The 15,641-nt window shown below is 49.3% G+C and overlaps 1 protein-coding gene across 2 annotated transcripts in view; it reads left to right on the forward strand.

The window, feature by feature from the left end:
* Positions 1 to 15,641, forward strand: part of ELAC2 (elaC ribonuclease Z 2) — a 331,642-nt gene that overhangs the window by 247,079 nt on the left and 68,922 nt on the right. For both annotated transcript variants that reach the window (XM_085616773.1, XM_085616774.1), the window contains 2 exons: positions 5,820 to 5,919; positions 6,044 to 6,164. In XM_085616773.1, coding sequence (XP_085472899.1) covers positions 5,820 to 5,919; positions 6,044 to 6,164 — 221 coding nt within the window. The remainder of the gene's footprint in view (positions 1 to 5,819; positions 5,920 to 6,043; positions 6,165 to 15,641) is intronic.

Raw genomic sequence — 15,641 nt, forward strand, 5'->3', positions numbered from 1 at the left:
AAATAGAATGTTGCGGATTTCCTATGGAAACGTGGTCCTAACTATAACTACCTACTGGCGACCGCCAGTAGGTTATATATATATATATATATATATATATATATATTTCCCAAAGATGCCCCAAGCTTTAAGGACGCTACTCCGCAGAAGACTGATTAGCATAATCATTTATTGAAACCAGCGTTTACATTCCAAAAGTCAATGCTTTCCCGACGCGTTTCGGAGCGGCTGCTCCTTCTTCATGGGGGGAAGCTGGCAAGGACAGGAAATCACTCAACTGGCAATTTTCGCTTTTACATGCGCTCCCCAGTGAGCAGCATGTCGGGAGTTGTAGTGCCATTAAACCCCTCCAGTGGGGCCCGTTTCCTTGACAGGTAAATTCAACTTCCATTTTAGCAATACAAGCCCTCCGGTGGGCCCCCGGAAGGTAAGAGCTGGTTAAATTTAAAAGTCTTCTGTGCTGCCACCAGGCTCGGGAATTTTCCAAACCTGCAGACCTGTACGATATTTCCACAGGCGGTGCAGTCCTCCACGGCCGGGCTGCCGTGTTGTACATTTCCCAAAGATGCCCCAAGCTTTAAGGACGCTACTCCGCAGAAGACTGATTAGCATAATCATTTATTGAAACCAGCGTTTACATTCCAAAAGTCAATGCTTTCCCGACGCGTTTCGGAGCGGCTGCTCCTTCTTCATGGGGGGAAGCTGGCAAGGACAGGAAATCACTCAACTGGCAATTTTCGCTTTTACATGCGCTCCCCAGTGAGCAGCATGTCGGGAGTTGTAGTGCCATTAAACCCCTCCAGTGGGGCCCGTTTCCTTGACAGGTAAATTCAACTTCCATTTTAGCAATACAAGCCCTCCTGGCTGGGAGGACGGCGCAGCTGATGTATGCATTTCGGAACAGGCGTCCAGCTCTGTGGCCCACTGGAGGGCAGAAATTGGTCCATGAAATGATTTAAAAGACACACGACCACTGGAGGTAAAAAAGCATATGAAATTTAACACTACAAGTTCCGGCATGCACTGCAATTAATTCTGTCGAGAAAGGCGCACCGGAAGCCTTAAAAGCAGTCAAGCACGCAGGGAACTGTGGGTTTCCAAAGAACAGCTGTGATTTTAAATGGCCTCTGATGAAAGAGCATGAATGCTCTGAAACGCGTAAGGCAATGGACAAAGCAAGTCGGAGCTGTAATCCTGTTCCTTGTTAATAAATGGTTATGTAACCGATCAGCTGGAGGAGTGCGTCTCTGTTGCAGGGCATCTTTGGAGGATATATATATATATATATATATATATATATATATATATATATATATATATATATATATAAATGTTTTTTTTTTTTTTTTTTTTTTTTTTTTTTTTTTTTTTTTTTTTAGAAATGTAGTGCTTAGAAGCAAATGGCACTTAGGGGATACTTGAGGTTCTGCTGGACCAGGGTAAATCCAAAGTTCAGGCCGACCGCGATGGAGGGCAGTTGGGCTACAGGACTCGTGCAGGTCCTGCTGAAAAGGTCCTTGAGTAGAGCAAGCATCGACCTCCAACTCTATGCATCGGTTCCGAGCCTCTCAGTCGAGGAAGGCTTTGTTGACTAACTCCTTACGATGCAGGCACTGTCGTCGTTGTGCTGTGCGTCGTCGTCAAGCCGCTCAGTCTGTTGAAGTGCTGTTGCTCAGCTTCTGCGTCACAGGGCAATGCATCAGTTCCGAGCAGCACAAAGTCGTCACTATGTCAGTTTTGATGGTTCTGTACAGCAGAAGTCTCCTTTCAAAGGCCCAAGACTGGATTGGCACCACTTGGCAGGGCTCACAGATAGCAGAGTCCAAGTGCTGTTCCATGATTGAAGGAAGTCTTTGACCCTAAGACTTCAGAACAGTGGGCAAGCCCTTGGAATCGAACTGGGTTCAAATGAGATGGGTCCAGTCCTTGTCCTCAGCAGGGCAGCACAACAAAAACGAAACTATTCTTCCAGAGCAGCAGTCAAGCAGAGTTGCAATCCTTGTAGCATAGCAGTCTTTACTGTTAGCAGAGTTCTTCACAAGTCCAATAGTGTACTGTTATGGTGGAGTCAGAGCCTCTGTACTTATACCCAGTTGTGCCTTTAAAAGCAGCCCCTTGAAGTGCATAGGTCCCCCTTTCTACCTAGCTCTGGCACCAGGCCATCAGTAGGGGGTAATCAGCTGTTTGTGTGGGAATCGGGGCCCAGCCTATTCAAGGTGCGTCAGCTCCCCCCTCCCCCACCCACCCCCTCGAGCTGTCCGAATGCATACGAGTTCTCTGTCACACCCGCCCTTCCATCAATCAATCAATCATATAACTTGTAAAGCGCACTACATACCTGGGTGGGTTTCAAGGCGCGGGGGGGGGGGGGGAGAGCTGTTACTGGTCGAAGAGCCATGTCTTGAGTTGTCTCCTGAAGGTCAGCAGGTCTTCGGTTTGACGTAGGTGGAGGGGGAGGGTGTTCCAGGTCTTGGCGGTGCGATGGGAGAAGGATCTGCCTCCGGAAGTAGTTCTCCGGATGCGTGGGACAGTGGCTAGGGCGTGGTCAGTGGAGCGGAGTTGTTTGTTGGGTACGTAGAAGGAGAGTCTGCTGTTGAGATAGGCTGGGCCGGTTTTGTGGAGTGCCTTGTGTGCGTGGATCAGGAGCTTGAAGGAGATTATTTTGTCGACTGGGAGCCAGTGCAGGTTCTTCAGGTGGGGGGTGATGTGGTTGCGGCGCGGGACGTCGAGGATCAGGCGTGCAGAAGCATTCTGGATTCTCAGTAGTCTGATGATGAGCTTGGACTAGGTTCCGGCGTAGAGGTTGTTTCTGTAGTCGAGCCTGCTGCTGACCAGGGCCTGGGTGACTGTTTTCCTCGTGTTTGTCGGGATCCATCTGAAGACCATGCGAAGGGTGTTGAAACAGGAGGAGACTGCGTTGACTTGTTTGGTCATGGAGAGTTTCGAGTCGAGGATGACTCCCAGGTTACGTGCGTGGTCATTGGGGGCCGGGGGGGGGGCCCCAGTGATGTGGGCCACCAAGAGTCGTCCCAAGCGGAGGGGTTGGACCCGAGGATGAGGATTTCCGTTTTGTCTGTGTTCAGTTTGAGGCGGCTGTCCTCCATCCAGTCGGCGACTGCCTTCATTCCCTGGTGGAGGTTGGATTTGGCGGTGAGGGGGTCCTTGGTGAGGGAGAGGATCAGCTGAGTGTCGTCGGCGTAGGAGATTATGTTGAGGTCGTGCTGTCAGGCGATGCGTGCTAGTGGTGCCATGTAGACGTTAGATAGCGTCGGGCTGAGGTAGGATCCTTGGGGAACGCCGCAGATTATCTTGAAGGCCTCGGAGCGGAACGGGGGGAAGCGGACTCTGAGTTCTGTCGGAGAGGAAGGAGGTGGTCCAGTCCAGGGCCTTGTTTCGGATCCCTGCGTCGTGGAGCCGCGTGCATAGTGTGCGGTGGCAGACGGTGTCGAAGGCGGCGGAGAGGTCCAGGAGGATGAGGGCCGCCGTCTCGCTGTTGTCTAGCAGGATCCTGATGTCGTCTGTGGCGGTGATGAGGGCGGTCTCGGTGCTGTGGTTGCTGCGGAATCCTGATTGTGACGGGTCTAGGATGTTGTTGTCTTCGAGGTGTCGCGTGAGCTGGGTGTTTACTATCAAAGGTTTGTGGCAGTCCAGAGGTAATGCACCAAGTGTAGCTGTCACCCACTCTAGATGTGTATTGGAGACCGGCTGCAGGCACACAGACCAGTAAAAGCAGAGAAATGCCCACTTTCTAAAAGTAAAATTTCGAAACTAGTAATGTTAAATCCAACTTTCCCATTAAAGAGGACTTATCATTACCATTCCAAAGATATAAAACATGTTCCAGCTACTCCTTTCTGATCACGAATTATAGCTTTAAAGTGTTTTAAGGAATTCCTAATGCAAACTTATGAGAGGAGTAGGCCGCACAGTAGGGAAAAACAAATTTGGGTGTTTGTCACGACTAGGACATGCAAAACTTACCTGTGCATGTCCTCCCTTTTTCTTGCACAGCACTCTGCCTTCCTAGGGCTTACATTAGAGGAGACGTCTGTGTAATAAAAGAGTTTAAGGCTGTGTGAGTAGTTGGTTTCAAATTCCAGGTCGAAGTGGCAGTTAACAGCACACACAGGACCTGCAGTGGTAGGCTGAGACATGTTTGAAAGGCTACTTGTGTGACTGGCACAATCAGTGCTGCAGTCCCAATAGTCTCTGCAATGAAGTACCTCCCAGACCATAAGTTACTATAGGTTGTAGAGCAAGGATCTACAGAAGTATCCCTACTCAGATTCTATCACTAAACTCTTTACTTTGGTGCAGTTTTTCACAAACGGTATAGATCCCCGGATCCGATTTTTTTAAGTACAACCCAACTTATTCAATAGACACACTTACACTAGGTCTTTGTGTGATTTGTTATCTTTCTTATTGTTCATTTAAAGATTCTGTATCCTCATTTCACATAGACACGTAAACAAATGGCATATTTTACAGTAACATAAATATGTAACATACTTCACTGTGACAATGTACACATACTTAAGACCGATTCACAATTCGTACAATAACTGACAGTATAAGGCAACATAACTTGCACATAAACAGTCCATAAGCAAAGAGACATGTCTTTTTACGTTACACATCTTTTTAGAAGTGCTTTGTTCCTCTAACAAATTGCTCAAGACCCTTATTGGGGTATCGTGTCCTACTCTTGTCTTGGGATGGATCCGATGTGTCTTCTGGCTTGGTGCCCTTCTCGCTCCATCTTTTTGTTGGCTTGCTGCTAGACTGCCGTCCCAATAGTAGCATTTAGGTTGCACGCCCTGGGTATATGGTGTACCACTTTACAAGGGACTTTCAAATAAACTAAATATGACAATTGTGTATACATCAATGTTGCCATGTTTAGAGGAGAAGCATTTGCAATTTAGCACTGATCAGCAGAGATAAAGTGCTCAGAGTCCTAAGGCCAACAAAACGAATCTGCAAAAAGATGTTGTAAGCAGGCAAAAAGGTTGGGAGATGGCCACCTTAAGGATGATAGGTCGAACACTCTATCTTTAAACGGTTTTAAAGCAGAATTGGTGCATGCTTCATAGGAAAGATAAACTCGATGTTATGTTCTAATGTCGATATAAGCAGACCTAGCAGTTTAACCACACGTTCACAAAATCCACCGTATGCACATTGCAAAATAGCAAGACGTAAGAATGTAGTTAATAAGCGCACTCCTTAATCCAACCGCGACCTCTCTTGTAAAAACAAACATGGGGAAATAGAGAAATTATCCCTCAAGTGGCCAGAGAAATCATGGATATAACGGCCATAGAAGCAATGTCCTGGGCAATCGAATTGGCTGTGGCTTAGAATCTTGCAAAAACAATGGGACATGAAAAGAAAGGGAGACTCAATGGCTAGAAGTCATAACAAGTAATCTTGCTTGCAATGAGACAAACAACCATTTAAAAACAAATGTTTGCGTATCCAAGCCTAGACTGACCAATGTGTTAGCGAACTGCCATATTCACATGTGTTATAAGCCCATGACCTATCAGCTGGCTGTCATTTGATCCATATTATGTGAACCATATTGGTGCTCCCCTGGTGAGCTGTAGTGGGGTTCTCCAACAAATGGTGTTCTCATATTGTGTCCTACCTCGTCTCTCCCACTCCCTCTCACACATTCTACCTGTCAGACTCAAATGGATGTCTCACAAAGGAGTGAATCTGCACAAAGATACAAGCATTAATGAGAGTAATTATCACTTTAAAATTCATACCAATTGTTAATCTGCTGGTTTTTTTGTTGTTTCTTTTTTTAGCGTAATTCCTGCAAGGTTTCTTTTGGAAGATTTTCAAGTCATGAACGTTGACACTAAAGCCTTCATAGATTCACTTTTACAAACGTATGAACTAGAAAAGGTAACAACTGATAATATAGTAACATTGTTACACTAAGCATTTAAATGTTATGGTCTGCACAAGGTGTGGGCCTGCCTTACGTTAATGTTGTTTCTCTTACTTTTTGCATTTTCTGTCTTTTTAGTTTCAAACCTGTTTGGTGCGACATTGTAAGAATGCCTTTGCTTGTGCAATAATACACAAATCGGGCTGGAAAATAGTGTACTCTGGGGACACCATGCCATGTGATGCACTTGTTCAAATGGGTCAGTAATGCTCATATTTTTGGTTACCGTATTAGCTGATTTGATGTCAATACCATTATGAAATTCATGTTAGGTTTTGAATGCTGTATTATATTCTAACATCCAGCATCAGGACAGTAGTTTAAATATTATCATTTATTTACACTCTTGGGAGAATATGCTCCATACGTTTTACTGTGTATTATATCCTTCCATGTTGCATAGGTAAGACTAGTGGAGTGAACATTCTGTTACTTTGCCTCTCTATGGGCACTTACATTGGAGCTTTTTTAATGAACCCATGATGCAGCAATTTTTGTTATCCTCTTGGATATCCATTCTTACTGGAGGCCTGTCGTGCTCCAGGGGGCAAGCATAACTTTCAACACATACCGCCTTTTATGATACAATCACACAAGGGTACTGTTTGGTTGATAAGAGTGCTCGTTTAACAAGGCCCTGGTAAAGAGTCGGACGTCTGCTCTTGTATGCGGCCTCCACATTTTGGTGTACGTTTCTAACTTGGTGGCTAGCGCATATCTCTGTAAGAGTACTTCTTAAAATCTATGAACATTAAGATTTGCCACAGGAACAACTGTGGATCAGTATTACCTCTTGCAGTTTTTTTTATACTGGTGAGGGTAAATCTTCATATACGAGTCAGGCAGAAACATCTAGCTGCATATTTAACTTTTTTTTTTTATTTCAACATGATTTTACTGTAAAGAATCACATGTACCCGCCACCACACATGAATGTTGGGGGTATTCACCACTATATTTGTTTAGCCGTTTTTGGGACTTGCGTAGCGTGTGTTTTCCTGGTGCCAATGGATATGCAAAATGTTTCTGACCCAAACATTTTACAAGCGATTCAAAACTCCATCTTTTCCACCCAAAATTCTAAAATTTTAAATGGTCAAAAACGCCTTACTGGCAGATTTACCACAATCAAGAGTGGATTTCATGTGGTTGACAAATAATTGGGATGATTGTAAACTGGATAGGAATGGCGCTCACTAATTGCAGTAGATTTTGTAGCTCAAATTCTTACTGTAGGTGCCCAGGGAGGAGGTAATCATCCAACACCTCGTCAATCAGATAAAAAAGATCCGTGCAAACTTTAAATCAAGCCCTGGCACACATTTATGTTCATTATGACATGTCAATAACATAGGGTTCGAGGCATATGAGCTGCAGATTATACACTGTGCATAGATCGCCATCTGGTGTTGGGCCCGGATGTTTGCAGTTTGTTTTTCCTCTTGGAAAGTCTTTGGGAGTCACGAGGTCGGTGATTCCTCCTTTGGTTTGTATTGCGCATGGGCTTTGGCTCCATCCTCAGATTGTTTTTTTCCGCCATCGGGCTCGGATGTAATACTACGCGCTCCGGTTCCGAACTTTTCCAGTTCAACGATCGACGCAAAATCCTCGCTCATCGAGATCCTTCAGATAATAAATCATCTTAATCACCTTCTCTTCGGCACTTCTTCGATTCTGGTCCTCGACGGCGGCCTTCGGGCCTATTCCGGCTCCGGTCTCGGCTGATGGAAAGAACTCCCTTCAAGAAGTGCCCTCGATGTGGGTCCAAGTTTCCCCACACAGATCTTCATGAGGTGTGCAACCTCTGCCTCTCCCCTGAGCACGAGGCCCGAGACTGTCCCGCCTGCAAGTCTTTTCGCTCTAAAAAGACTATTCAAGATCGACGGGCTAGACGCAACATGGCGCACTCCTCGACCTCCGCTCCAGTCGACATCTTCGGAGACGACGTCGAAGCTCTGGGACAGCAGAACATCGAAGAAGTGGACGACTACCTCGTCAGTGCTTCCAAGGCCGACGACTCCGATGTGGAGGATATTACTCTGGCGCAGAGGGTCGTGAGTACTACCTACCCCCTCCCACACCCACACCCACGCCGACACGGAAAAAGGCTTCGGTCACACCTTCGCCTTCGGGCCTAGGCAAGACCAAGGATACTGCTTCTCACACCCCACCTTCGGGCCCGGTAAAGAAGCCTATTAAGCCTTCCGGCAGCTCGGGCTCGAGCCAGCCGACCAACGGTACCGAAAAACACCCTTCGGCACCGAAGAAAAAATCGGCCTCCATCTCCACACCGAACCCAGTACCAAAGCCTTCGGTGTCGAAACCTGCCCTTCCGGTGCCGACCAAACATCACAAGGCCCTCGGCACCGGCACTCCCGTGCCGAAGCCTTCTTCGACACCGACCAAAAAATCGGAGGTCCCAAAGAAGCACGCCTTAGACAAGCCTAAAAAGCCGTCGGCCCCGTAAACTTCGGCGCCGACCAAACAACCAGTGTCGCAAGAACTTTTCACACCGGATCCTCTGAAAAAGACACTCACCAAGGATCCAAAAACTGGACATTTGACATTGTCTTCAAAAAAGAGACACTTGGACAAACCAGCTCCAGCTCCAGCTCCACCTCCACCTCCAAAGAGGAAAGACACTGCTACCTCCCCTTTCAGAGTGCCTTCCCCACCTCCTCCACCCTCTCCACCCCTGCCTCATCGTTCCCCAACCTTGTCTCCTGTCCCAGATGATTTAGGAGACCCTTATTATGATCCAGCAGATGTGCCACAAGACCCCACCCCTACTGGATTCCCAGACCCATGGGACGACTAGAACAATCCATACATCCCAGATGTCCCACAGGATGACCTTTGCCCATCTCGGTCATCCCCACCTGAAGATTCCTTAGGCTTTCATCACCTATTACAAAGGGCGGCACACTACCACGGGGTGGAGTTACATACTGACCCAGTGGAGGAAGATTTTCTCCTAGACACCTTCGACAATGCACATAGGTCTACTGCCATTCTACCTATGTTAAAGGGAGTAATTAAACATGCACCGGAGGTTTTTAAAGACCCAGTCAGGGCCAAGGTCCTAAACCCCTGTATACAGAAATACAAAGCCGCCCCCACAAACCCTTCATACATTAAAGGTCCTGCACTATTGGATTCCCTAGTGGTATCTACAGCTAGGAAGCGCTCAAATTCTCAGGCGTCAGGCGAACCACCACCCCCTGACAAAGAGTCCAAGCTCCTAAATGCGTCAGGGAAGCGCCCTGTGTCACAAGCCGCCAATATATGGCGTATAGCCAACATGCAAGCGCTATTGGCCAGATAAGACAGGGCGCATTATGATGAGTTAGACACCATCATGCACCATCTCCCTGAAAAATACAGGAATAGGGCTAATGAATTGATCCAAGAGGGAAAAACAATAACTAATACCTCTATCCGCTGTGCCCTAGATGCAGCAGATACAGCCTCCAGGGCCATAAACACCAGTGTCCTTCTCCGTCGCCATGCCTGGCTCAGAGTTTCAGGGTTTAAACCTGAGGTACAAGCCTCTATATTGAACCACCCATTTAACCAAGATCATCTATTTGGCCCAAAAGTTGATGAAGCCCTCGAAGATGAAAAAAGATACTGACACGGCGAAATCCATGGGAGCCCTACAGTCACACACTCCTAGGCGCTGTTTTCGCCACTATTCCTTTCGGGGCACGGGCAGAGGCTACTCCTCGGATAGTGCATCCACGTCCTAAAAATCCCGTCCTCAATCTACCTTCACAAAGGGTTATCAAAGAGGTGGATACAGAGGCAATAATAATAAAGGCAGAGGCAAGACAAATACCGCCCGCTCTGCCGCACCTCCTACCCAATGACTTTACCCCGCTCCCTCCAGACCATTCCACTCCGGTCGGGGGCAGAATACAACATTTCCTTCACGTCTGGGAGAAAATCACCTCAGACAAATGGGTGACCCAAATTATTCGTTCAGGGTATTGCCTAGAATTAACATCTACCCCCCCAAACATTCAAACCCAGGCAACGCCCTATGTCTCAAGAACATGCTACGTTACTAAAACAGTAGGTGATCTCCCTCCTGCAAAAACAAGCCATAGAGCAGGTCCCCATAAATCAATAAAATGTAGGGGTCTACTCCCTGTACTTTCTGATTCCAAAGAGAGACAAGACTCTACGACCTATCCTAGATCTCAGACCTCTAAATACTTGCATACATTCAGACCATTTTCACATGGTAACCCTTCAACAGGTTCTTACACTCCTCTCCCAGAACGACTTCCTCACCACTCTGGACTTGAAAGACGCATACTTTCACATCCCAGTACACCAGGCTCACAGAAAGTACCTCAAATTTTTGGTGGACGGGCAACACTACCAGTTCAAGATGCTCCCGTTCGGGGTAACAACAGCACCAAGGGTATTCACCAAGTGCCTAGCAGTAGTGGCTGCACACCTCAGAAGACAGCACATTCACGTCTTCCCCTACTTGGACGACTGGCTAATAAAAGCCACGTCCTACGAACGATGTGTGCAACACACGGCCGCTACAATCCAACTGCTTCACCAGCTAGGGTTCACAGTGAACCATCAAAAGTCCCGCCTGGTACCATCACACACAAAACAATACCTCGGTGCTACCATAGACACCTCAAAAGCCATAGCCTATCCCAATCCTGCCAGGATTGCAAACATACAGGCTCTGCGTCAGAAATTCATATTTCAACACTCTCTCCCAGCAAGAGTGTTTATGCAACTGATAGGGATGATGGCCTCTTGCATTTTCATAGTGCCCCATGCAAGACTCCAGATGCGTCCACTCAAAGAGTGCTTAGCGCGCCAGTGGAACCAGGCCCAGGGGCAACTGACAGATCTGGTGTTGGTAGACGGTCGCACCCATCGCTCTCTGCAGTGGTGGAACACCACAAACCTTTCCAGAGGTCGACCGTTCCTGGACCCAGTTCCACAAATAATCCTAACAGACGCATCGCTCTCCGGCTGGGGAGCTCATCTGTTACATCTCACAGTACAAGGCACATGGACGCCGCAACAGAAGTTACTCCACATCAACCATCTGGAGTTACTGGCAATCTTCCTAGCCCTAAAATCCTTCCAGACGCAGATTTCAGTCAAGGCAGTCCTCATTCGCACAGACAACATGACTGCCATGTACTACATTCAAAAACAGGGGGGCACACACTCTCCACAGCTCTCTCAATTAGCAAAGAGCATATGGAGATGGGCAATTCCACAAAATCTTTCTCCTGTCCCAACACGTCCCAGGAGTCCAAAACACCGTGGCAGATCTGCTCAGCAGACAGTCACAACAGATTCACGAGTGGGAACTTCACCCACAGGTTATTCACCCGTTCTTTCAGAAGTAGGGGCATCCACACATAGACCTATTCGCCACCCACGAAAACACAAAATGCCCAAGCTTCGCCGCCAGATATCCACACCCATTGTCCAAAGGCAATGCGATATGGATGAAGTGGTTAAACAAATTTGCATACGCTTTTCCACCTCTCCCACTAATTCCATTAGTGGTGCGAAAGCTACAACAGCATTCCCTAACACTGATCCTAGTAGCTCCAACATGGGCCAGACAACCGTGGTACACCACACTGCTGGAACTCTCGGTAGTACCACACCAAAAGCTGCACCTCTCACCATGCCTCCTAACCCAGAACCATGGAGAGATCAGGCACCCGGACCCAGCTCAGCTCAACCTTGCGATCTGGCTCCTGAGGTCCTAGAATTCGGATACCTTAACCTTCCCCCTGATTGCATGAATATTATCAGGGAAGCTAGACGCCCTACTACTAGGGCATGCTATGCTGCAAAGTGGAAAAGATTTGTTGTTTACTGCCACAACACAATCAACCCTCTAAATGTGTCCATACAGCACATCATATGTTACTTGCTCCATCTACAAAGGTGTAACCTAGCATATACATCCATTAGGTTACACCTCGCAGCAATTGCTGCTTACTTACACAACAGGCAGCACCTATGACTTTTCAGGGTGCCTGCCATCAAGGCCTTTATGGAAGGCCTCAAAAGAGTAATTCCACCCAGAGTACCACCCTCACCTGTCTGGAACTTGAATATAGTTCTCACAAGGCTAAAGGGAACCCCTTTCGAACCATTACATAAATGTGAGCTGCAATTTCTCACATGGAAAACAGCTTTTCTAGTGGCCATCACTTCCCTTAGAAGGGTTAGTGAAATACAAGCACTCCCTATACAGGAACCTTTTCTCCAAATGCATCAGAACAAGGTTGTACTCCGTACCAACCCAAAATTCCTACCCAAAGTAATTTCTCCCTTCCATCTAAACCAGTCGGTAGAATTACCAGTCTTTTTCTCACAACCTCAAACCGTTGCGGAAAGGGCTTTACACACACTGGATGTTAAAAGGGCCTTACTTGACTACATCCAAAGAACACAACCTTTCAGAAAAACCAAACAGCTATTTGTCTCTTTCTCTCCACCACATAAAGGCAACCCTATTTCTAAATCAGGGATAGCTAGGTGGATTGTAAAATGCATACAGATTTGCTACCACAAAGCAAAACAAACGCTATCTGTTCCCCCTAAAGCCCACTCTACAAGGAAGATAGGGGCTTCTATGGCTTTTCTAGGAAACATACCACTAGATGACATCTGCAAAGCAGCGACATGGTCAACACCGCACACTTTCACAAAATATTACTGTGTAGATGTGCAAACCAAGCAACAAGCTAGTGTGGGCCAGGCTGTACTAAAAACACTGTTCCAAACAACTGCAACGGATGCCGGTGGTCGCCGCTAGGGTTGGGTACTGCCATATAGTCTATGCACAGTGTATAATCTGCAGCTCATTTGCCTTGAACGGAATATGCTACTTACCAGTATGCATCTGTTCTTGGCATGTAGAGCTGCAGATCTATACACGCCCACCCGCCTCCCCGGCTACCTGTATCCGTTCCAGTCTATCTTATTTAGATACAACACACATGGGTTTCTTTACTGTTATTACTACGCTCCATCTTTCCCTGCTGGCGAAAAACAATCGGAGGATGGAGCCGAAGCCCATGCGCAATACGAACCAAAGGAGGAGTCTCCGACCTTGTGACTTCCAAAGACTTTCCAAGAGGAAAAACAAACTGCAAACATCCGGGCCCAACACCAGATGGCGATCTATGCACAGTGTATAGATCTGCAGCTCTACATGCCAAGAACAGATGCATACTGGTAAGTAGCATAATCTGAAAGAAACACGTTAGTTAGATTCCTCACCTTAGAATATCCCCAGGCGTCAGACTGGATCCGGAAGATTTTTCGTTAGCAATACCCCTTGCGCGTCGCTAGGCGTCGTCTGCGGCTCCGCGTCCGTCGTCGGCGTCGTGCGCCGGAATGACGTCGTCGGAGTACTTAGACGCCGCCCTCGCGCGCTGACGTCAGTTCTTCTTTTTTTCCGCGCCAGTAAGCACCGATCCGGGAGAGCTACCCCTTTAGTCAATTTTTGACTAACTTTTTTTGACTCTTTTTGGTCATTTCTCGACTCTGGTGTGCCGGTAGGATGCCTGGTTTCAAGGCCTGCGACGACTGTCACCGACTGATGTCGGTGACCAATCATCACCGCCGGTGCCTGTACTGTTTGGGCCTCGACCACGACGCAGCGTCGTGCTCCGATTGTATGGCCCTGACCTCGAAAGCTAGGCAGGAGCGGTCCCGCAAGCTTCTCGAGCTTCGCCACTCTGCTCCCGTCATCGTCACTCGTCTGGCTCGAAGTCTTCGGGTAAGTCGAGGCACTCCAAGAAGTCCAAGAGGCGACACCGCTCTTCGGACTCCCGTCGCGCAAGTCCCCATACCCGACGGTCCCTGGGACTGAAGCGACGCCGGCGGAGGTCAGTGCCTTCCTCTCGGTCATGAGGAGCCTGGCCCCGCCGTCGACGCCCGCTGGCGTGCCTTCGGGCCCCGCGGGCTCGACTGGGCGACCTCGCGTGCCGGCGGCTCTGGCCCCGGCGCCGTTGGAGGCTCCGGCCCCGACGCCGCAGGTCCCCGAGGGGCCCGAGCCTGGGCCCCCGTCGATGCCGGTCGACCTCATTACGCCTCCGGCGCCGACACCGATACCACCCCCGGCTCCGGTCGACGTCGAACCCCGGTTCAGCCCCTAGCCGATGCGGCGCCGCCCGACGCCGCATCTGATGCCGCTAGAGACACATATTGTCTATCGTCCGGCTCCGATCATTCCTCCTGTTTACCAGGAATCGGATGACGGGGGCGACTGGGAGGGGTCTGATGACCCTATGGCCCTTCAGAGCCAACTTGCACAGGACTGGGCAGATAAATTGGGGGAGGCCAGTGGGTTGGATAACTCTCCGGACACTGGATTCATCTCTCCTCCGACTGTGGCTTCGGAGGAGGGTGCAGCTTTTTCTGTGGTGCTGCGCAAGGCGGCAGAAGCCCTTGGGCTTGAGCTGCCTGCCGTGGCTGTGAGGACTAACATCCTCACTGAGGTGCTTCAGTCTGCCGCATGCTCCACTGAGCCTCTGCTGCCATTCAATGAGGCCCTCACTGACGTTGTGCAGGGCACCTGGTCCAAGCCCTCCACAGTCCCTCCTGTGGATAGGAACGTTGCCAGGCGCCACCGCCCTGCTCCGGGCGACCCCCAGTTTTCTGTCCCAACACCCCACCCCGAGAGTCTGGTTATCCAGGCCTCTACCTCCCAATCCTCCTTCCCGTCCACTCCTCTGGACTGGGATTCCAAGAGACTGGAACAGTTTGGTAAGAAGCTGTTCTCTTCGCTCAGTTTGGGCCTGTAGTCTTTGAACACCGCCTGTCTCTTGGGCCGTTATTCCCACTCTCTGTGGGATGCGGTGGAGGACGTGCTGCCACTGTGCCCGGAGGCGGCCCGGGCGTGGCTTTCCTCGGCCCTGGCTGATGGGAGAGATGCAGCGCACCATGCAATCCGATGTGGACTCGACACTACGGACTCGCTGGGTAGGGCGATTTCTACCACGGTGGCGCTTCGACGTCACGCCTGGCTGCGGTCCACGTCTTTTTCAGGGGATGTCCAGAGCACCCTCATGGACTTGCCTTTTGATGGCGCTCGCCTTTTTGGTGACAAAGCGGACAGTGCGCTGGCTCGCTTCAAGGACTCCCTGGCTACGGCCACGTCCTTGGGCCCCGCGGCCACAAACTTCCGCTTTTCGCTCCTTTCGTGGCCAAGGAAGGGGCACCTCCTCACGTCCGCCTAGCCACCGGCCGCAGAACCAGCCTGTACGCGGACGTGATTTCCGCCGAGGCGGTACTTGAGGACGACGCGGTCAGTCCACATCCACCCCGGCAGCATCCGCCTCAAAGCCTTCCTAGTCCGAGCTTTCAGGCCCATTCCACGCCAGTGGGCGACAGAGTTCGCCATCACCTGCTCCACTGGCGTTCCATCACGTCAGACAGGTGGGTGCTGCAAATCGTCCGAAGGGGCTACTCCCTCCCCTTCGAGACGACCCCTCCAGCCATGCCACTGCAGCACCACCGTATCTCGGGGGGTCATTTGAATCTTCTCCACGAGGAAGTTTCGGCCCTCTTGGCCAAGGGGGCCGTCGAGCGCGTTCCGAGCCCAGAAGTAGGTCGTGGTTGTTATTCCCACTACTTTCTGGTTCCCAAGAAGGGCAAAGGG

This window comes from Triturus cristatus, chromosome 7, assembly GCF_964204655.1.
Source record: "Triturus cristatus chromosome 7, aTriCri1.1, whole genome shotgun sequence".
In the NCBI taxonomy this organism is placed as follows: Eukaryota; Metazoa; Chordata; class Amphibia; order Caudata; family Salamandridae; genus Triturus; species Triturus cristatus.